At 40.7% G+C, this 22,690-nt stretch overlaps 1 protein-coding gene across 1 annotated transcript in view; it reads left to right on the plus strand.

Annotated features, from left to right (window-relative positions):
* Positions 1–4,769, plus strand: part of LOC136865175 (titin) — a 168,179-nt gene extending 163,410 nt beyond the window's left edge. The window contains exon 9 of the mRNA XM_068226339.1: positions 4,070–4,769. Within this exon, the coding sequence (XP_068082440.1) occupies positions 4,070–4,762 (693 nt within the window). The 3' untranslated portion in view covers positions 4,763–4,769. The remainder of the gene's footprint in view (positions 1–4,069) is intronic.
* Positions 4,770–22,690: the final 17,921 nt, after the last annotated feature.

The following is a 22,690-nucleotide window of genomic DNA, read 5'->3' on the forward strand; positions in this document are numbered from 1 at the left end:
GCTGGCGCAGCTCAGCAACATGCCTATCATAACCGTTACAATTCCATTGTAACAGTGCCATAGTGTTGGTGTGGACTTCTAGGTTTAGGTTAGAAGCTGCGAGATGCTACCTAACCTACACTCACATCCCCATCCAAAGATGGAGATAAATGCTCCATGTGCATCACCTCGTCTGGTGACGAACTTCTTGAACTTCTTCGACGTATTCCGGGCGCAGGGTGTCTTCCTACGAGGGCAGCACACAGGTTTTCCAGGAGGAAAATCTGCAGGCACAGACTCAGACCCTCTGGGTGGAGGGCATGAGGCATAGGAGAGGTTCTTCTTTCCTGCCGTGGATTCTTGTTTAGATGGGCTGGGAAGCGGCTTTCGCCGACCTCTTGAGGGAAGGAGACATTGTCTTCCTCCCCTGCTGTGCTGGCATAGGTTTCTTAACGGGCACAGACTTGTTTGTGGTTGAAGGCTGGGATGAACCCGCCTTCAAGCTTTTTCCCTTTGTGGCATTGCTCACAGGAGCAACTGCCACCTTGGGCACAGCGATCTTCTGGGAACGTGTTCCAGTTGTAAATGACGAACCTGGGAGAGACTGCGCTATCATGCTGAAGTCTAGTGTCTTGGCCGGAGCGTTCAGAGAATGAAACTTACGGCGTGCTTCCTAGTAGGAAAGACCATCCAGGGACCATCTCCTGGATCTTCTTCTCACGTATACCGGACAGTTCCGATCTTGAGGAGAATGAAGACCAGGGCAGTTAGCACACCTATATGGAGTTGTGAACTCTTCCGCGCCAAAACGAAGAAGGCAAATGTGTCTGTTATCTCCCTGGATATTAGAAAAGCATTTGATAATATTGGTCATAGTCATCTGAAATTAACATTAATGGGACTGCCTATTCCAACCAAGCTCATGAATCTAGTTATCGATCTTCAAACTGGCAACATTATGCATGTTGCATCTCATGGACATAAGTCCAATTCAATTACCCTGACCAGAGGAGTAATGTACAGTCCCTCTTATCACTAACACTGTTTAACCTCTCTATAGACCATATCATGAACGACCGTAGTGATCACAACATAGCCTTTAATTATGGCCTCCAGTTCCTTTCTGATCAAGACCCGATAACTGTAATGGATCTACTCACCAACTCTTGTAAAATGTTACCCTATCAAATAACCCTTTTCTAAATTCTGCAAAGCAGTTTTGTAAAGAGATTCCATCCAGCCTTATAGCATTAAATGTAAAAGAAGGTGAGGCAATCTGTGACTTATGAAACCTGATAGACACTTGCAAGGTGAGGAAAGTTCTGAGACTTAAAGCTTTCAAGAACTGGGCCTGCAAAGAAACACAAATGGAAAGGCATGCTCCTCTATAAGCTATTTGCACCAGTAAACTCACAAATTCAGGATCATAAAGGTCTATCATGTAGTGAATGGAAGGTGGGTAGCACGATGACTGCTAATGTATCACCTGTACCAAACAGGTCTCAGGACAGCAGCCTCTTATCTGCATTGTCACAGAGAGTTTGAAACATTTGCTCATGTCCTAGGAGCCTGTCCTCATGGTGAACTCTTATATAACTTGCATCATCATGCTGCCAGATCAGCCATCGGTGATGCTCTGAAAACATACACCAAGAAGTTCATAATCTCTCCCATGATGGCAACAGTCGGCAAATAGACATCATCATCTTCACAAGGACACATCATAGACTCCACCATAAAGTTTGAGACTACCGAACTCGATAGCTGCAGTGCGGCCAGTATCCAGTATTCGGGAAATAGTAGGTTCGAACCCCACTGTCGGCAGCTCTGAAAATGGTTTACCGTGTTTCCCATTTTTACACCAGGCAAATGCCAGGGCTGTACCTTAATTAAGGCCACGGCTGCTTCCTTCCCACTCCTAGCTCTTCCCTGTCCCATCGTCACCATAAGACCTATCTGTGTCGGTGCGACGTAAAGCCACTAGCAAAAAATAAGTTTGAGACTCACGTCAATCTGGGTTCTAAGATCATCATTAAGGGCCTAGGGGGTCGAGTAGTGACTGTGCAAACACCATAGATCCCCCCTGCCAAGGAAGTCAATGCAGTGAAGAAGAACATCTATCAACCTACTGTTGAATACTTCAAAGAAAAGTATTATCTCACAGACATATCAATCACTGGTTTGTTGGTACCATCCTGAAGATATTTTTAGACTTTTGTAAGGAGTTTGGACTTCCCAAAACCTTCATCACTACCATGACAATTAGTGTATAGAAAGGTTCTCTCCATTTTTAGGAAACATGCATATGGATCTTAAAAAATAATCTCTTGTTTCTTTCTTTCTTTCTTTCTTTCTTTCTTTCTTTCTTTTATTATCAAAATTTCTGTAAATATTAGGTTCATGCCTAACCAAAATTTGTAAGATACTCTTTGTCTCTGAGGCAGCCTGCAGATGCTGTAGGAAGAATTTAAAATAAAATACTCATATCCTCATCCCAAGGTGGTGCAGTTCTTTTCAAGCACACCCCCTGATGGAGGTGAGCAGCATGAACCCTCAACCACACAAAAAATGATCAGCAAAAAAGTATTTAATATTATACGTTCTCAAAACATGAGGATATTCATAAAGTGTGGATAGACGGTAGCCAAAGAAATTATATTTGTAATCATAACACCTGCACTATATGTTCATCCTGTTTCAAACAAGAGGATTTTGAAAGAAACTCATTTTTGTGTGGTTAAGTTTACCATTTTAATCACATACCAGCCCCGCTGCCACTGTGAAATGTCTGGCAGTACTGGGAATCAAACCCAGGCTGGGGTCAGTAGCTAAAAGCACTAACTGTTACACTACAGAAGCAAACAACTAAGGAGTATGCACCGAGGTGTCAGTGAGAAGATGGTGTGGAATGACGTTAGTGGATTAATAGGCTTAAGTGGAGCTTTTAAAAGTAGGCAAGATCATAATATGAAGATAAAGTTGGAAGACAAGAGGACAAATTGGGCCGAATATTTATTTGAAGACACGTTAGGGATTGGAATAATTTATGAGGGGATATATTCAATAAATTTCCAAGTTCTTTGAAATAATTTCAAGAGTCTGGCTCCATGGCCAAATGGTGAGCGTGCTGGCCTTTGGTCACAGGGGTCCCGGCTTCGATTCCCGGCAAGGTCGGAAATTTTAACCATAATTGGTTAATTCCGCTGGCACTAGGACTGGGTATATGTGTCGTCTTCATCATTTCATCTTCATCAAGACGTGCAGGTCGCCTACGGGAGTCAAATCAAAAGACCTGCATCTGGCAAGCCGAACTTGTCCTCGGACACTCCCGGCACTAAAAGCCATACGCCATTTCATTTCATTTCAAGAAAATATTAGGTAAACTATTTTGATAGGGAATCTGTCACCTGGGCTACAGCCCTAAGTGTAGATCAATAAAGATTGACTGTTTGCATCATTGTGTCTTAAGAAAATGTGCTGCTACTTCTACTTTTGCCATGTCAGAAAACAAGGTGAAATTCTTTATGCAGAGAACTTTGCTTTGCATCTTCAGAAGAAAATCTCATCTGTTCATGAGCAAGACTTCTCTAATAATGAAGATTTGAATTTAAGAATATTTTACAGTTCATCTATTGTAAGTGTTCACTACATGGCTCACTGTGCGCTAGCCTTCTGAGTGCGAGGTGATGACACCAATTTGCTCCAAATAAGACGTTTCTTTTTACATCGTATGTGTGTTTCACTGATGACTTTGCTGTTTACTTGGCAATGCACAAGAAACATCTTATTTGGAGCTAAGATTGTGTTATCACCTCCTACACAGAAGGCTAGTGCACAGTGAGCCATCTTGTGAAGAACGAGAGTACCACTCACAACAGACCAACAATAAAGCATTCTCAGATTAGAAAAGTCGTGGTCGGGAACAGACAAGATTTCCTTCTGAAGACGCAGAGTGAAATTCTCTGTGAAACATAAAGAATCTCTCTTATTTTCTGATATGACATAGGCCCAAAAGCTTATTATCATGTCTATAATTATGGGCCATGAAACCATCTATCTAAATAACATATTTGTTTATCTTTATTTTCAGATTCAAAATAACTGTGTTGCTCCACTTACCTTCAACATGCAACAGGTGTATTTGAAGCAGGCTGAAGGGGCTAAATCTACGGATGGAGCAAAAGGAAAAGATAAAGCAGGGAGAGATGCCAAAGCAAAATCAAAACAGTCAAAGAAAAAAACTGCTACTGAACTCTCAGAAGAAGAAGCCTTATCTCTAGAGAGAGATTTTACAGATATTGATCCTGATTTGAAAGAAATATTCACATTAGTGGACCTTCCTAACAATGAGCTTATTGTTCCTCCATTTGAGAAGGCAAGTATGAAAATACAATTCAAACTTCCTACACCAGAAAAAGAAAAGAAAGGAAAGAAAAACGCTGAAGAAAAAAATAGTCCCAAAGTACGAGGGAAAGGCTCTTCAAAAGGTACAAAGAGAAGTGCAAGTGAAGAAAAAAGTACAGTACGAGGGAAAGGCTCTTCAAAAGGTACAAAGAGAAGTGCAAGTGAAGGTCCAGCGAAACCCAGTAAACAAAAAAAGAGCCCTTCTAGATCCCGCTCAAAGTCCCCCTCACAAAAGAGTAAGTCACCACAGGAGAAACCTAAGAAGGAAACTATGAGATATGCTGCTTATTATCACCTCCAGTTAGGAGCTCTTGTATTTATTAAAGAATTTTACTTTTTGGCTACTGTACCAGGAACGAATAAGACAAAGAAGAAATAAAGCTCTAAATTCCTACTGAATAAGTTTGCTTTTTTTTTTTCTCTCTCTCTCCTGCATTCTTAACTGAATTCTGATCACCCTGGCCTGGAAATCTATGAAAAAGAAGAATGCTTTCTACCAGTGGCGGCTCGTGACAAAATTTTTAGGAGGTTCACAACATTTCTGTTCATGTCTCAAATCAGCAAAAGAGTAACATAGGTACATAAATCATTTCACTAACAGTTCCTTGTACGGTTCTTTCTTCACAAATACTTTGGTAGAACCCCTGTAACCGAGGATAAATTTTATACGAGAATAATTTGTTAGTGTAGAACAAAAGTAAAATTCACAATAACTTTACTACACTGAGATTATTGAAGGATGCGAGCACTATTCTTGGTTTTTGAACAGCACGAATTTCACCTGGGTGTTAGTGTAGAACCAAACCAAACCTCATGGCCTACCAAGCAACTGCTGCTCAGCCCGGTGGTCTGCAGATTACGAGGTGTCGTGTGGTTAGCACGACGAATACTCTCGGCCGTTATTCTTGGCTTTTTTGACCGCCATCTCACCGTCAGATAGCTCCTCAATTGTAATCACGTAGACTGAGTTGACCTCGAACCAGCCCTCAGATCCAGGTTAAAATCCCTGACCTGGCCGGGAATCGAACCCGGAGCCTCCGGGTAAGAGGCAGGCATATTACCCCTACACCGCGGGCCGGCTGTCTTAGTGTAGAACAATAGTAAAATTCATAATAGCTTTACTGCACTGCGAACACTGAAGGATGCGAGCACTATTCTTGGTTTTTAAACAGCACGAAGTTCACCTGGGTATGACGAGAAGCACAGAAGGAATGTGTACCGCATTTACCGGTAATTTTTTAAAATCATTATTTCCGAATTGACCCCAATAGTCTCCACATTATCTCGGTTAGTTAGGGTTCTACTGTATCACATGGTAATTATTCTAATTTTGCAAATTATAGCCACTACTCTAAACAATTTAGCATGCAGTACAACCAACAATACTAGATCATGCTTATTTAAATGATAGGATTTAGATTAGCAACTCACGTAAATGCTGATTATTTGTACAGGAAAGCAATCCTTCTGTCTTTCAATCGAGCAAATTTCTCAATCACTTTACGATTGAAGTCACTGATGTTGTTGACAAATCTCTTCTCAATAGCAAGCATAGCCAGTGCTGACAGTCGTTCTCCAGTCATGGTGTTCCTCAGAAACGTTTTAATTCGTATTCAAAGTAGAAAAACACCTCTCAGGCTCCGCTGTCATAATTGGGGTTGTGACAACAATTTGGAGTAATTCGCATACTTGTGGAAATGTGTCCCTATCTAGTTCATTGTCAAGCAGAAACTGCAACATGGAAATGGCCCCATCATCTTTCTGAAAGCCATTTCTCATATACAATACTTCTAGCATGGGCGCCCGCAAGGGGGAGCACTTGCCCCCCCCCTGGAATTCTAAAGATGTTCAATTGTTTAATATCATACTAGATTATTTCATAAACTGAAATTACTGACAGTCAGCTAGCATATGTTATAACTGGAAGTTTCTGTAAACAATTTAATGTTGCTGACGTTATATTGGTTTTTATATTCAACAAAATTGTTAATGTGCCCCTCCCCCCCCCCCCCCTGGAAAAGATCCTGCGGGCGCCCATGACTTCTAGTTCAGTCTTCAGCTGTGTCTTATTTAGGCAGGGATACATATGCGCCATTGTATTTAGTTCTCTTTCTGGAAAAGAGTCTGAACAGACACCAAAATGCCTATTCAGAATTAGGGTACTAGCGAAATCTGCCGGTAATGTAATGCAATAGTAGCTCCTGGGAGGCTGTGGCTAACCATAATAGGGGAGGTGGCGGACCCTTGTGGTCAACTGTAATACTGCCACTGGGTTGAGGGTGGCTCTAGACGACAAGGCACGTACCTTACCGTGCTCCTCGCTAATGGGAATATCAGTGCAGAAAACCATGACGTCATCTACTTTGCGCATGCGTATAGTCTTCAGCGCAATAGCGCATTATCCAGTGTGCTCGCTGCACTGTCAGTCAAAACAAACAACTGTCGGTGTAACGGAGCTTCGATATAAGTCGATTGTCGAATGCTTTCGATCGATTGTCGAAATCAGGTCGAAAGAAAAGAATGAATGCGTAAATATGTAATAAAACTGGGTGTTCACGTGCTCCTGTGCTCCTGAGAGCCCACCGCCACTGCTTTCTACTTAAATATTATAAGACTACAATAACTGAAGTAATACACTACATTTGTAAGCCTGCCTTGCAGCCATGATCGTTTAGATGTCAAGACAACATGGTCAGCAATTTTGAGTTGCACTGATGGAAAAAAATCATGGTATATAATTCTTAATTACTAGGCTGCATGCTGAAAGACTGGATTCACTTCCAAACCTCTCTGCAGTGCTCGTATGGAATAAGGATACATTTGGTATTTACCCGACAAAATTAATTAAATCTCAGCCATAGACGCCCAAGAGAGTTTCGGTTTACTCGGTCTGCCATCTAGTGGGGGCCTAGAGTAAAACGGAACGTCGAAATTGACGAGCAGACAGCCAGATGGCGTCAAATCGAAATGTCTGCACACGGTAGCTGAGGCCATACGATTATTATTATTATTATTATTATTATTATTATTATTATTATTATTATTATTATTATTATTATTATTATTATTATTATTAGGACATACGATGCTGTTAGTGTGGACGACGATGACTAATACTACTCATCCTCCCCATCCACTCCTGGATATAGGCCTCCTCAAGTCTTTTCCATGTCATTCTTTCCTGAACAGTCTGCATTTAGGGCTGTTACACAGGTGGCAGATACCCTATAAATTGTTTACCTAGTCTTTTCTTAAATTATTTCATAGAAGATGGAAATTTATTGATCATCTCCCTTGGTAAATTATTCCAATTATTCCATTTACTCCAGTGCATCTCTTTATATCATTGTGCCAATGGAGTTGGAATCATCCTACACTCCTTGAGTATGCTTTTGGACACCAGTATGGGAGGTACTTGGACCACTTCTCCTCAGATTTCCTTGCCACATGGCCTGCCCACCTCCATTTCAACACTGCCACCCACTTTATAATGTTGGTCTTTCTTGTTCAGCTTCTCACAACTTTGTTTCTCACTCAGTCTCTTAAGCTAATATCCAACATTACCCTTTGAGCACTGTTTCAGAACAGTGTGACAGTTTCAAAACCGTAAGTCCTGACCAGCAACAAGTCCATCTTCTAAACCTTTTGCATCACATTGTCTGAAACTTTCAAAATGTTCAGAATGAGGCTGTAACACTGTGCTGACCCCTCGGTGTTATTTGACGTGCCAACACCGGGTTTTATCCTCCCTCTATCTCATTACAATCATCAGCACCATATACTGCATAGCACATAATATGCAGGCATCACACTACACAGAAACACATACTCGTGCAATGATCTTTGCCTCTGGGGCAAGGAGTAACTATCTCCTTGACCAAAGATGGTGCACACAAATAAATGATCACAAATCATCCATCATCACGGCCAACGGACTCATATCCAAGTGTCTGGTCGTTAGAACACAGACATACTGCATTTTGAATGTTCAGAAACAAAATCCAAAACATTAAAATCCAGATGGACTTTGGCCTACCAAGCAACTCCTGCTCAGCATGAAGGCCAGGATATTATGAGGCAACACATGGTAAGGGTGAAAATTTCTCTAGGCCTATATTCTTGGCTTCCTAGACAAGGGTGCTATCACACCATCAGATAGCTCCTCATTTGTTCTCACATATGCCAAGTGCAACTTCAACCAGCCCTCAGATCCAGGTAAAAATTCCTGATCTATTTGGGAATAGGAACCTCAGGTCACTGGGTAAGAGACAGGCTTATTACCCACAGAAAAATATGGTTGGCTCTTGTAATACTTACGGTATCTAAAACCATTACCATATTAACTTTTCACTGTCACTCACACAAGATGCACGGAAAAATGATTAGGAGGTTTATTCACTCCTGCCTTGTACAATTTGTCAGTGACCACCAAATCATTTTAATGGTGTCCTTAATAAAAGCCATCCACACATAATCTACTCACACACAAAGTTCATCAATATTTCTTGGCAAATAATAGTGACATTGCGCCCACTCTTTCATCTTGTCTCAGATATTTTCAAGGGGTGACAATGAGGTGAACCATAGCATAAATAGAAATAACGAATGTACTTGTTTTACATCACTCTAACTACTTTAGAGACATTGAGGTACCAGAATTTTCTCCTGCAGAACTTCTTCTATATGCCAGTAAATTTACCGACCCATGGCTGGTGTATTTATGCATCTTCAAATTCCACATCACTGGCCAGGATTTAAACTGCTGACTTGGGCTCAGAGGACAAGTTCTCTACCATTTGAGTCACATAGTCTAGTGGCAGAATTAGAATGTTACCATCTCTAAAGAAGGCTCATGTGTTTGCTGCTACATGTGGTCTCATATTGCTTACTAAAATACGGACTGTACCGTAAGTTGCCTACTGCTCTTAAAACATCACTGACATGTTAGGTAATCACGATGGTGGAACAGACCAGCCATAGCATAATTTGCTGTGAAACCTAATAGCAACCTTGTAGAAATCCAAAACATTCTTTCCATAAAATACATCATTCTTTAAACGACTCTTTACTTATTCTCTTTACAAGAGAAACACTATGTTCTACTAACTATACAATTCCTCAGAACACCTTGTGGACTCTAAACGTGGAAGCAAAGGGTGGGCTCCTAGCTGAGTCTGGCATTACTTTCACTTCATTTAGGCTCCTCAATTCCATGTTTTCAATGTGACCTCCATTCATCAACTCTGGTTCTCTTCTGTCTCTAGTGATATTACGTTTGCAGGGCCTATATTGTCTTTCATTTACATGCCCTTCATAATCCAGCTCCCTGTATGAATGGTCAGTGTAGTTGCCTTCAGTTCAAAGGGATCCAGGTTCAATTCCCAGCCAGGTCAGATATTTTAACCTTAAGTGGTTAATTCCCCTGATTCAACGACTGGGTGTTTGTACTGTCCCCAACATCCCTGAAACTTAACTATCCTCCACTACAATGATGTGCAGTTTCCCATACACGTAAGATACTGCCCACCCTCGCTGGAGGGTCTGCCTTATAAGGGCTGCACCAGGCTAGCAATAGCCGCATCATTATTATTATTATTATTATTATTATTATTATTATTATTATTATTATTATTATTATTATTATTATTACCAGGGTTTTGTGGATCACAGAGAGGTAAAAGAAGGTGTGGGCTTGAATGGGTCTATCTACAATATCAAAGATACAAGAGTTGCGGCTGTACAATGGAGAGCAGCTTTACGAATTGCATGCGCATATCATACAGTATCAGAATCTGCGATTCTAGTAGTAGCAGCAGTAGCTCCTATTGACTTGTTGCCTTTTGAAAGACAAAAAAATTGGATCACACAAGGAGAGCTAGGAAGGAGATGGGCAAAGGCTTTGGCCCCTAGTTGCAGAATGCGATTGCAAATGAGATGGTAAGACGATTCTATAGAGGGAAATGGATGAAAAGACTGATACCTTCTCTAGGTGTATGGGTTGGCCGAAATCATGTGAAGTGAACTACTATCTCACATAGTTCTTGACAGGTCATGGATACTTTCGGAAATTTCTCCATAGACTAGGACTAGCAACTAGCCCAGTGTGCATATACTGCGGTGATATCGATGATGCATTACATACTTTCTTTGTGTGTGTTCACTGGCTGTCACAAAGAAGATGCTTAGAAGTTATACAGGGAGAACTGACACCAGAAGGCATCGTGTCATTAATGCTGTGAAGTCAAGAGTCTTGGGATCAGATGGCAGTCTACAAAGAAATTATTCTGCATCAGAAAAAGAAGAATCTGGATGATTATGACAGACAGTAAAGCATAAGAAGGAAGAAGAAGTATAAGATGCATTAAGCACGACACCATCCTGAAGTAATGCGAGAGTGGTTCCGGGGCAGAGACAAACGTCGTGGGAAAAGGGCGTGTGATTTTTAGTGGGTAAAAATCTCCACACACTTGTTGAGTGCAGACCCTCACAAGCATCTTATGAAATATTTTCCACACTATCGAAAAAAAAATTATTATTATTTTTATTTTTATTATTATCATTATCATTATCATTATTGTTACCAGGGTTTCGTGGATCACAGAGAGGTGAAAGAAGGTGTGGGCTTGAATGGGTCTATCTACAATATCAAAGATTCTTTTAAAACTTTGAAATAACGGTTATATTTCTTTTCAGAAAATCAAACTTAACAACAGTGTATTAGGTACAATGACAAATTTTGATATAAAAATAGAAAACCCCAGAATAGGGAATTTAACACCTTTGGGCTTCAAACCCCTAATTTACCAATTTACAATGTTGCCAATGTAGCATTTACATGGACACAAGGTTCCAGAGCACTTTGTTCCAAACGTTACAATTTAAAGCCTTCCAGAGGCACCCCTCAATATTACAGTAATATTAGCAATCTCAGAAAAGAACTTGCATGCTCTCCAACTTCAACCAAGGAGGCTCTGCTCCCAATTTCTTACAGCATACTCAAGGCAACATTACACAAAACCTTACAATCTCTGGCCGCTCTAGGCACAACCTACAATTTACAATACCTTTACACAGGGGTGTCTGGTACCCATACTACTGGGCCTTCGTGAAAAAGAAAAAGAACAGGTTAATATTACTGGTCCACACCCAAAATGGATGGAAGCATACACTTGCACTCTTTGAAAACCAAGTATAAAACCCTAATTGGGCTCGCGGCCCGATGATACAGAGGCTAATCCCAAGCGATTGAGGTGACTAGAATGAAAGGGTAATTTAATGCATTACAGGAAAAGAAACAGTTACAAAATCATTGTCACCTCAAGATAAATGAAGGGGAACTCGAACTCTCTATCCCCAATTTACAGTTTAAGACTTTATGAAATTTTACATGAAAAGGAAGAAGTTTATATTTTAGAAATCAAACGGTTACATAGTTAAAGTTTACAACCTTCCCCTCGAGCAAGTTGTGGAGATAGCTACAGAGATAGAAAACTGGTGACAATTACCCGGGCTTATGTACTGCCTGCCAAAGGATGAGGCACCCCGCCTCCTGTCTTAACATACATGCTCTCAGAAATTTGGTGATCTATAAGACAAGGTAGCTTGAAAAAGCTGCAGCTTATATACTCGAGGGAAGGTTTCGAGAAGGTTCTGGACTAAATCCGGACACACTCTCTCATTTTTATTGGCCGAATAAAAATTTACAAGAAGCCTGTGATAGGCTGAAAAATAAATACAAAAATTTCTAATTGGCCAGATTTAAAAGCTGGCGGGATGAGAAAGAAGTGTTGCAAACCTTGAAATAACAAAATAACGCTGATTTAGTTATGAAAACCTAGAAATACAAAACTTCTTTAAATCACAACTTCTTCCACCTTGCACTAGAGTGCATGACTTCAGTTTTTGTAAGGACATCTATGGAGAAAGGTTTGGTCTATTTGCTGTACACCAAAACAAAACAAATAAATCCAGTCAGGTTAGGAAACTTTAAAATAACACCATACTCTGTTATTTATGAAGCCCGCCTGGTGGCCATGATCGTTAAGGCGCTGAATTCTAAACGGTCTGGTAGGAAGGTTAGCAGGTTCGAGTCCTGTTGGTCGAAAAAATTTCACCATCAGAATGTTGGCCGGCAGGGTAGGGGAGGTGGTGGTATACAATTTCTAATCACTAGATTGCGTGCCAAAAACCTGGATTAAATTCCAAACCTCTCTGCAGTGCTCATATGGAGTGAGGGCATATGATGCTGTTGATGGTGATTCGTCCATCGGATGGAGATGTTAAGCCTTGAGCAGACCCCTTGGTGCTATTCGAGAGGAGTAGGCTATGTGCTGGCACCAGGTTTCACCCTCTCCCTACTATCATATATCACGTCATTCATTTCATCTCATTAACTCCTCTGATGAGGTTAACGTCAGGAAGGGCATCCGGTCATAAAAACCCGCTACGACAGATTCATCTCACCTAATACGCGACCCCATAGGGAAATGGGAAAAGGGTTGGACAAACAACAACTCTGTTATTTATGAGTGACATCTTCTGATTAACACTAGAATAGCGGAAGGGGTCAACATGACACCCGCCTACCTTCAATTTTTCTTTAATAACGTTGTGCCCGTTTACATCTCGCAGACAGCTTTCAAAATGGCGCCGAAGGAAGGTATGCCCCATCCGATCTATGAGATACAAGGAATATATATGTAGTGCGATATTATAGAAGGCCATGCATGTCTGTGAACGGACAAATATTGAAGGCACTACGGGACAGTAGAGAGTCAAGTGAATTGTTTTACAAAAAAATAGAAGCGAAGGGATTGTTAAAAAAACTTCACTTAAAAATCTGCATCGCAAGAGTGAAGACGTAACCGGTAAACGAGCTATATATTGAAAGAAGATACAAGAATTTAGAGGAGATTCTTGAAGAAAAGGGATCGTCGTTGTAAAACAAATAATATAATTCACCGGCCGACGAACCAGAGTTAATTAAAATATTAAACACAAAATAAGCAAGATACGGTGATATACGCCTAGAAGGATCCCGAGAGCAATCGCGTCGCATTCTGTAAGGAGGGACCAATTGAAACCCAAGAGAAATACTTTCATACGGCAAGAAGACTACCTTGGTCTAATTCAAGAAAGAAGAAGAATACATTTTCGAGATTTCCCCACAAAGAGCCGATATATATATATATATATATACACACGGAGAACTTAATCCCGACGAGACCAAAGTTATATCTCAGAGAGCAAGAAAAAGGAATAACAACTGGAGAATTATTATTGTCAGATGGATCATATCATGACAATTTTCTGCTCCGAAATGTATATTTTTGTTATCAGCAGAAGTAATATGATGTGTGCCTGCTAAGCATGCATGATGGACCAAACTGGGGAGCGGCACATCCTAACCAGATGACCAACCCATGATAAGAAAGGCAACGGCTAACCAGATGACCAACCCACAATGAGGAAGGCAACGGCCAACCAAATGATCAACCCATGATGAGGAAGGCAACGGCCAACCAGATGACCAACCCATGATGAGGAAGGCAACGGCTAACCAGATGACCAACCCATGATGAGGAAGGCAACGGCTAACCAGATGACCAACCCACAATGAGGAAGGCAATGGCCAACCAGATGACTAACCCACATCCTGACCGCAGAGCTAACGACATCCGAGTGGAGGCGGAACAACTGGACCAAATGTAACGACAAGCGAGCTAAGTCTTTACATTTTTAATTACGTAGTTTTTGATTTGCGTATACATTTACTTGTGGCATGTGCTGATAAGTTGGTGATAAAAACCATTTAATTAAGAGTGCAAGTGAATAATGGAAGTGAAGCGTGAGATATTTAAGTCTATAGTAATACGATCGAGCAGTGTAGAATAAGATTCTAGTACATTACATATACGCCATCGCATTTTTTTATTTTTTGGGTCAGAATAACTAATGAGTTACGAGAATTTGAAGGAAGTGTATTTTATAACAGCTGATAGCAATGATTTGACACATTGTGGAATTTTGATAAATCTCGTATTGGTTATACTAAATGTTTACGTCATGTTTGGTCCGCGCGACAGAGATGAATGTGTAGAATCACGTACTCTTTGCTCTGCGACATAAGAGTATGGAACTCAGTTTGGGGTTTTGATATATAACATTATTGAGATGTGTTTATAAGAAAGGCAATTGTGACATATTTGGCATGACCGGGCGAGTTGGCCGTGCGCGTAGAGGCGCGCGCCTGTGAGCTTGCATCCGGGAGATAGTAGGTTCGAATCCCACTATCGGCAGCCCTGAAAATGGTTTTCCGTGGTTTCCCATTTTCACACCAGGCAAATGCTGGGACTGTACCTTAATTAAGGCCACGGCCGCTTCCTTCCAACTCCTAGGCCTTTCCTATCCCATCGTCGCCATAAGACCTATCTGTGTCGGTGCGACGTAAAGCCCCTAGCAAAAAATATTTGGCATGGTAATATAAGAGTAATCGCGACATGTTGTAGTGGAGGTTATGATAATGAAGTTGTTAGTTGAATGTTGAAATCATGTTGCAGTATTGGTAACTCGGCGAAATAAGTCAATGTATAATGAAATGCGGATGTTTATTTATGTGCTACAGAGAGGGCAAGGATTGCTTGCATCTAAGGAAATGCCATATCACATTTATAAGAGGTAAGCATTTGTGTGAGATGATACATGTGCCTGAAACTAAGCACACCGCGGGAATGACCTAAACTAAGGTAAGTTATGAGTGATATACATTGAAGTAGAATTGAGATTTTGATGGGATTATATGACAATAGTAGATGCTGTATCTCAAGTACGAGAATATTATGATGTATTTTATAACGGAGTTCATGGCCAAATGCAAATATGATATTTATAAATGCGGTAATATATTTTCGAGCATAAATGCGTAGTATTTACATTCTGACTGCCCAAATGAATTGAGTAACTTGCGAAGATGAGAAATGTTATGGAATATGACAAAGGGAGAGCACATGGAGCCTGAAATAGATGAGTATGTGAATCAAAAATTATGTGGAAAGCTAGATAGATAACGTATTTATTCTGACACGGAGTTTATTTGAATTTACATTCTTTAAGAGAATAATGGATAGGGAAATGATAGGCTAGGAGCCAGATTTAACAGGCATTAGGGAAATATGCCTTAGCCCGTAAGTCGTTACCGAAGCGCATCATAGAAGAAAGACCAAATTAAATGAGTTCAGATTTATGTTCAATTTTATGTTCAAATTTATGTTCAAACTTATGTTCAGATTTATGCGCAGATTTATATTCATATTCAAACTCAGATCTATTTGTTTATTTTACGTTTTATTCTGCTAAACTATACATTTTATTCAGATCTAATTAGCCTGATTTTGATGATAATGAGCAATCTAAACATCATAACGATATTTGCGTCAACTTAATGACTTCTTTTCAATGAAGACTGTGGATGTCCAGTGATCAATTGTAAATAGTAATATTCATTTTTGAGTTCATTTCGGAATTGGTGTAAATAGCTTAACATTGCATTTATTTTTCTTTTCTACGAGCCACCAGTGACTGTATTATTATCTGTACATAGTAACAACGCGAATACTACCCTAAATCACATTACTTTTTCCTAGGGCAATCTTTTATTCAAATAAATATTATTATTATTTTTCTAGAATTTGTGTGTGATGAATTCTTTCCCTTTTACGTAGTTGATAAGCTAGTTGGTAAGCCAAGAAAGTAATTGACTGAGTTGATGCCTGATTTGAATTTATCAAGGACTTACATCGTTGGTACTTTAGTCAGGTGAATTAATTATTTGGTATTACATCCTCGGTGAACCGGCATTCTCTTCGAACTCACGTTAAGCGAGACCTAATGTAAAATCTTCAGATTTTACTTGAGAGATGGATACCCTGAGAAGAAATTGAGCCGCTGGGAATTATCTGCTTACCCTTTTCCTACATGTGGGCACAACGTGCACACTTTTATACAATTTCTCTTCAAATGTCTTGACTTTTCATAGTTTTTCATCCTGTTCATGGTGACGTAACACACCCTGCAAAATATTTACACTTTCAATGATTTCTGATATGGCATACCTTGTACAGCGGGAGGGGTCATTTTGACACTCGTACAATATTCCTTATTACAGCAGTTTGCGTTGTCAGACAACAGTGTGTATCTGGCCATTATTATTAGTATTGTCCGACTCGTTGGCTGAACAGTCAGCGTACTGGCCTTCGGTTCAGAGGGTCCTGGGTTTGATTCCTGGCCGGGTCGGGGATTTTAACCTTAATTGGTTCATTCCTACGGCACGTAGACTGGGTGTATGTGTTGTCTTCATCATCATTTCATCCTCATCACGACGCGCAGGTCGCCTACGGGAGTCAAATAGAAAACCTGCAACTGGCGAGCCGAAACGGAAAGAAACAAGTACCAACACCTTAAAATCACTTTTGAAATATCTATAAGCATAACATGATTAATTCATTTCACAGTTCTATACAAAATATCTCTTGTACGAACGGAAGTGACCAGACACGTTTACTCATTGTACGAAATAACTCAGGTTTTCACACACATTCATGCACCAATAACACAGTGCTACACCCACACCAAGGGTTTGTCAGCCGCATAGGTCCTACTAGAGGTGGGAACGGAGCGAGTAATACCGATGAGTAATCCGGTTGTAGCGGTAGAGCGCACCACCGATCCCCTCCGCTTACAACTGCAAGTACTCGCGGAGGACCAGAGCACGGTGTGGCGCACGACACGTGTTTAACAAGGGAAGGCCACGACGTTAAGATCATGGATCATCTTCAAATTCTGTACACTTTTAGTAGTCTATTAGGACAAGATCATGTGCAAATAGTAAGGCGTACTAATAAGGAGTTTTCAAGAAAATCGCAAGAGAAATTTCGCGTTGAATGTGTACCGGTGCGTTGCGGTCACGAGCACGAGGTGGCGACGGTCGAGTGGTTAGCGTTCAAGCTCCGTAATCGCTGGATCACTGGATCGAGTCTCACTTTTCACTTTTTGTTTTTCAACACTGGTCATATTCTTTCATATATATTGCAGGTCAGAGCATCCAGGTGCAAAGCAGTTCCGGGTAGAGATCGGGCCAGGTAGGAAGACATCTGGGAGCGCATGCGCACTTTGGACTATCTCGCGTAGCGTATCCCCTCCTAACAGAGCTCCTGCTACAAGGACAGTTCAGTGCATAAGTTAACACTCAGCTGCCGCGCTCTCCTTTCTAATTTCCCGTTGAGTAGTAACTGTGGTTAGTGGTAGTGTACGTTAGGCCTATCTGTAACAGTATGGAAGGCGTTAAAAGTAGCCTGCATCGTATGGTGCTAAAGAGTCAGACTCGTGCAGCAATCTTGAACATTATAGAGTATAGACTTTATGGAAAGGGAGGCAATGGAAGAAAAGTTCGTGATAGATTGTAAAAAAAGTGCAGGAAAGAGTAGCAGCAGCTATTGGAGTGTCAGAAAGTTCTTTGGTACGGATTAAGAGCGAAAAACGAAAGAATTAGGAAAACCTATGGATAGTCTGTTTGAAACACCAAACAAAAACCGAATGCGCACAAAGAATATTACTGGATTGGACGACTTTGACGAAGGTGCCGTACGTCTTATTGTTAGCAATTTTTATTTAGATGAAAAATGTTTACCTACAGTTTCAAAAATTCGTGCAAAGTTAGGTAAAGACTTAAAGTTCAAAGGATCCAATACTAGTGTCAAGCGAATTCTTCGATCATTAGGATATCATCAGAAAAAGCTAACACTAACAAGCGCATCCTAATGGAAAAACATGACGTTAAATACAAAAGGTTTGTTTATTAAAAAAATACCCAGTATCGGGTGGAGGGTAGTTGTACATGCTGGCGGTGAAATGGGTTTCATCGAGAACTGTCTGCTAATCTGGAAGTCTGTCAGCAAGAGTGGCGACTACCACGATGACATGAATAGTGACTTTTTTTTAAAAGAGAATGAAAGATATGAAAGATAACTTCCACCTCGTAATTGACTACTCGTCATATCACAACAAGGAAGTAGATCGTACTCCAACCTCCAGCTCACGTAAAGTGACGATGATCTCCTGGCTAGTGAATAGGAACATTCCACACCGTGAGACGATATACCAACACGAGCTTTATGAGCTTATCAAACTGCACAAGCCGCCACACAAAACCTACGTCCTAGATGAACAGTACGGACACTCGGTAATTCGACTGCCCCCATATCACCCTGAATTAAACAGTACTGAAATAATGTGGGCAAAAGTGAAGAACTGGGTAACTTCTCACAACGTCACCTTCCCTATTGACGACGTAGAGAAACTCACTAGACAGAAATTCGCGTCAATATCCGCCGAAGACTGGAACATAAGCGATGGGGAACATTTTGAAGACATTATGGAGTCCTTTGCGATCCAGTTGGGAGCCGACGACACGTCATCCGGTGAGGACGACAGAAGTGATGACGGAGGACTCAGCGAAATTAAAGAGATGTAGTGGACATAATAAAACAAGAATGTGCTCATTTTGTGAATAATTATAGTGTCATTATTTTATTACTTATTATTTATAGTGCCATTTAAGTTATCTTCGTGTACATACGTTGTTACTCAGCATATGTAGACCCTTTATTGTGTTTCCTTTTATGTTTCTGTACCTGAGAACAATTATATAATTCGTTGAGTCACATTCATAGTCTAACACTGCTTTCTCGCCTTAAAGCAAAGGTACTTATTATATTATTATTATTATTATTATTATTATTATTATTATTATTATTATTATTATTATTATTATTATTATTGCCCTCCAAGGTCGATTTTTCCCTCGGACTCAGCGAGGGAACCCACCTCTACCGTCTCAAGGGTAGTGTCCTGGAGCGTGAGACATTAGGTTGGGGGATACAATTGGGGAGAATGACCAGTACCTCGCCCAGGCGGCCTCACCTGCTATGCTGAACAGGGGCCTTGGTGGGGGATTGGAAGATTGGAAGGGATAGACAATGAAGAGGGAAGGAAGCAGCCGTGGCCTTAAGTTAGGTACCATCCCGGCATTTGCCTGGAGGAGAAGTGGGAAACCATGAAAAACCACTTCCAGGATGTCTGAGGTGGGAATCGAAACCACCTCTACTCAGTTGACCTCTAGAGGCTGAGTGGACCCCGTTCCAGCCCTCGTACCACTTTTCAAATTTCGTGGCCGAACCGGGAATCGAACCCGAGCCTCCGGGGGTGGCAGCTAATCACGCTAACCACTACACCACAGAGGCGGACATTCTTCTTCTTATTATTATTATTATTATTGTTATTATTATTATTATTATTATTATTATTATTATTATTATTATTATTATTATTATTATTATTATTATTATTATTATTATTATTATTTCGTTTCACCCTCTTTGGGGTATGTTGAATCAATTCTTTCTCTCTGTGTTGTTCTTTTCTTAGTGCCCAGTATTTCTTCATTCTTTCTGATCTTCGTTTCTTCTCGTCTTCCGAGACAAATAGATTTGGCTTTTAATGTAGATTTGTTTTGGAACGTTATGTTTTCTTCTTTAGTTATTACTTTAGCTGTTCGACCGAATAGTGAATTTTTCAATCTATCTGTCATCTGTAACACTTCTAAATGCATTCATTTCGGCTAGGTATGTCAGTAATTTACAGCCAGAAGGGAATTCCACTAACTGAAAATCTGCGGAGTGTTACATGTCAGTTATAACAAATATTTCGGGTCAACTGTACGTCGCCACAACACTGAGCGAGAAGGGGAAGTCAGCGTTCTCGCTCCCACGGCTCTGCTTTCTCACTCTCACACTTCCCCTCACCGGATGTCTTCCTAGCTGGCCCGATCTCTACCTTACTCGATTTCACTGTCAGGTATGAGGGATTTCACAAATCATGACAGGCATACATTTTCAGGAATACTTTATGCATTGAGCCGTTTACTTGTTGATAATTATAAATGATATATTTTTTTGTAGTCCACCTCTGTCGTGGAGTGGTTAGTGTGATTGGCTGCCACCCCCAGATGCCCGGGTTTGATTCCCGGCTCTGCCCCGAAATTTGAAAAGTGGTACAAGGGCAGGAACGGGGTCCACTCAGCCTCGGGAGGTCACCTGAGTAGATGGGGGTTCAATTCCCTCCTCAGCCACTCTCGAAGTGGTTTTCCGTAAATTCCCATTTCTTTCTCTTCCGGGTAAATGCCGGAATGTAGGCCCCTACCTAATGTAAGGCCACGGCCACTTCCTTCCCTCTTCCTTGCCTATCCCTTCCAATCTTCCCATCTCTCCACAAGGCTCCTGTTCAGCATAGCAGGTGAGGTCACCTGGGCGAGGTACTGGTCATCCTACCCAGTTGTATACCCGACCCAAACTCTCGCGCTCCAGGACACCGCCCTTGAGGCGGTAGAGGTGGGATTCCTCACTGAGTCTAAGGGAAAAACCGACTCTGGACAGAAAACAGAGATTAAGAAAGAAAGAAAGATTAGTACAGTGCCAAATAACATTGGAAATCCAATAAAAGTTCATGCAAATATACCATTTTTCAGTATATATTACCTTTGAATTGTAATGTATATGAAAGAATATGACCAGTGTTGAAAAACAAAACGACAAGCGGGACTCGATCCAGCGAGCCAGCGATTACGGAGCTTGAACGCTAACCACTCGACCACCACCGTTTCGCGCTCATGATCGCAACACACCGGTACATATTCGTCGTGAAAACTTCTCTTGAGATTTTCTCGAGAACGCTTTAGTAGTACACCTTACTACTTTCACATTATCTTGTCCTAATGGACTACTAAATGTGTACAAAGTTTGAAGATACTCCATGATCCGAACATCGTGGCCACCCCTTGTAAGAGTATTATGCCTGTATTCAGTCTGTGTTTCTTAATTTGCGTCTATATTTCCTCCGTTTGTTGTGTTTTGTAGATAATGCAAAGCCTAGTAGATAATAATTGTGGCATTAGTTTGATATTTAATCCCATTTTGAGATGGTATTCATGTTTTAGAAAATTTAAGGAATTGCATAAATTTTTACAGAAATTTGTACCACAAATGCCACAAAAACTGTCTGATGCATGGCAGTTTTTTGAAATTACTGGTGATAAAAATAAGCAAAATACAAATTTTGCGGCCGCATTTACTTGACGGGTGGTGGCGTATCAAATTTGTGGGATTATATCAAGAGGCATCACAAGGATGAAATGAGCAGGTCAGCTTCTCCAGCAGAAAGCAACATTGCTGTGTTCAGCAAAATGGTGATGTTGTGAGAAAAGGGCATTGAATTTACGTTGCCATACCAATAACGTATTTAAATGTGCCGCCACATTACATTCACTCGGTAGTTTACTCGGTACTACCGGGTGATGACGTTACAACAACTGCTCCGCTCCGTCCCCACCACTAGGTCCTACCCTTCCGAGGGCCCAGCTCAGACTGAATATTGTAGCCCTGCACTCGCGGGGGTGCGCTGTTGTACATCACGTCACTCACCCTAAGCCCATGTGACGAATACAGCAGCTCCTATTGGTAGAAACATCTCCCGATTGCTACTGGTCGATTTGAGCTTGACAACTTGGACCACGTGGGACGACCACGTTTGTGACACTTTGCTTCACTTTGATTTGTATGCATTTATCTGTTATCTCCGTTTTCGTGTTTGAAGAAAAAGTACAAGATATTTGAGGTAAGCATCCTTATGGTTCTTGTTTCACTAATCTCCTGAGGCCAGAACATGAAAATATACCACACCAAGGCAAATGACTTTCGGATAAATTGAATCATAATCGCCTAGTCCTAAATTTGCTATTTATTTTATTTAACATTTGAATATTGTTTGCGGGATATTCCATTCTATTTTTAAACAAAATCCTATTAAAAGGATATTATGCCGCAGGAGGTTAAGTAAGTTATTAAGTTAATGATTGATAGCTGCTCATGTTCCCAAAAATTTATTTTTGGCTGTCACCTCTTTATTACCTTTTTGCAGGGTGGTTGATACGATAGTTACATAAGCCTACTTGAAACAGACACCTTAAAATTCAGTTGATGTAATGTTATATTATTTCTGATAAGCCACTATCGTTTTGAGGGTATTGAAATTAGCAGTAAAAATATAAACTGATACAGTGTCCTTAATTACTTTCTTCTATTTCTTTTCATGTCTCAGACCATGCACGAAAAGTGTCAGATCTGTGCCATTTACACAGATAGCGAAGAAGGCCGGCAACAGGGAATCTTATTTTCATCATTTCCCTGTTGGAAGACCT

The sequence above is a fragment of the Anabrus simplex genome, chromosome 1 (genome assembly GCF_040414725.1).
Source record: "Anabrus simplex isolate iqAnaSimp1 chromosome 1, ASM4041472v1, whole genome shotgun sequence".
Lineage (NCBI taxonomy): Eukaryota > Metazoa > Arthropoda > Insecta > Orthoptera > Tettigoniidae > Anabrus > Anabrus simplex.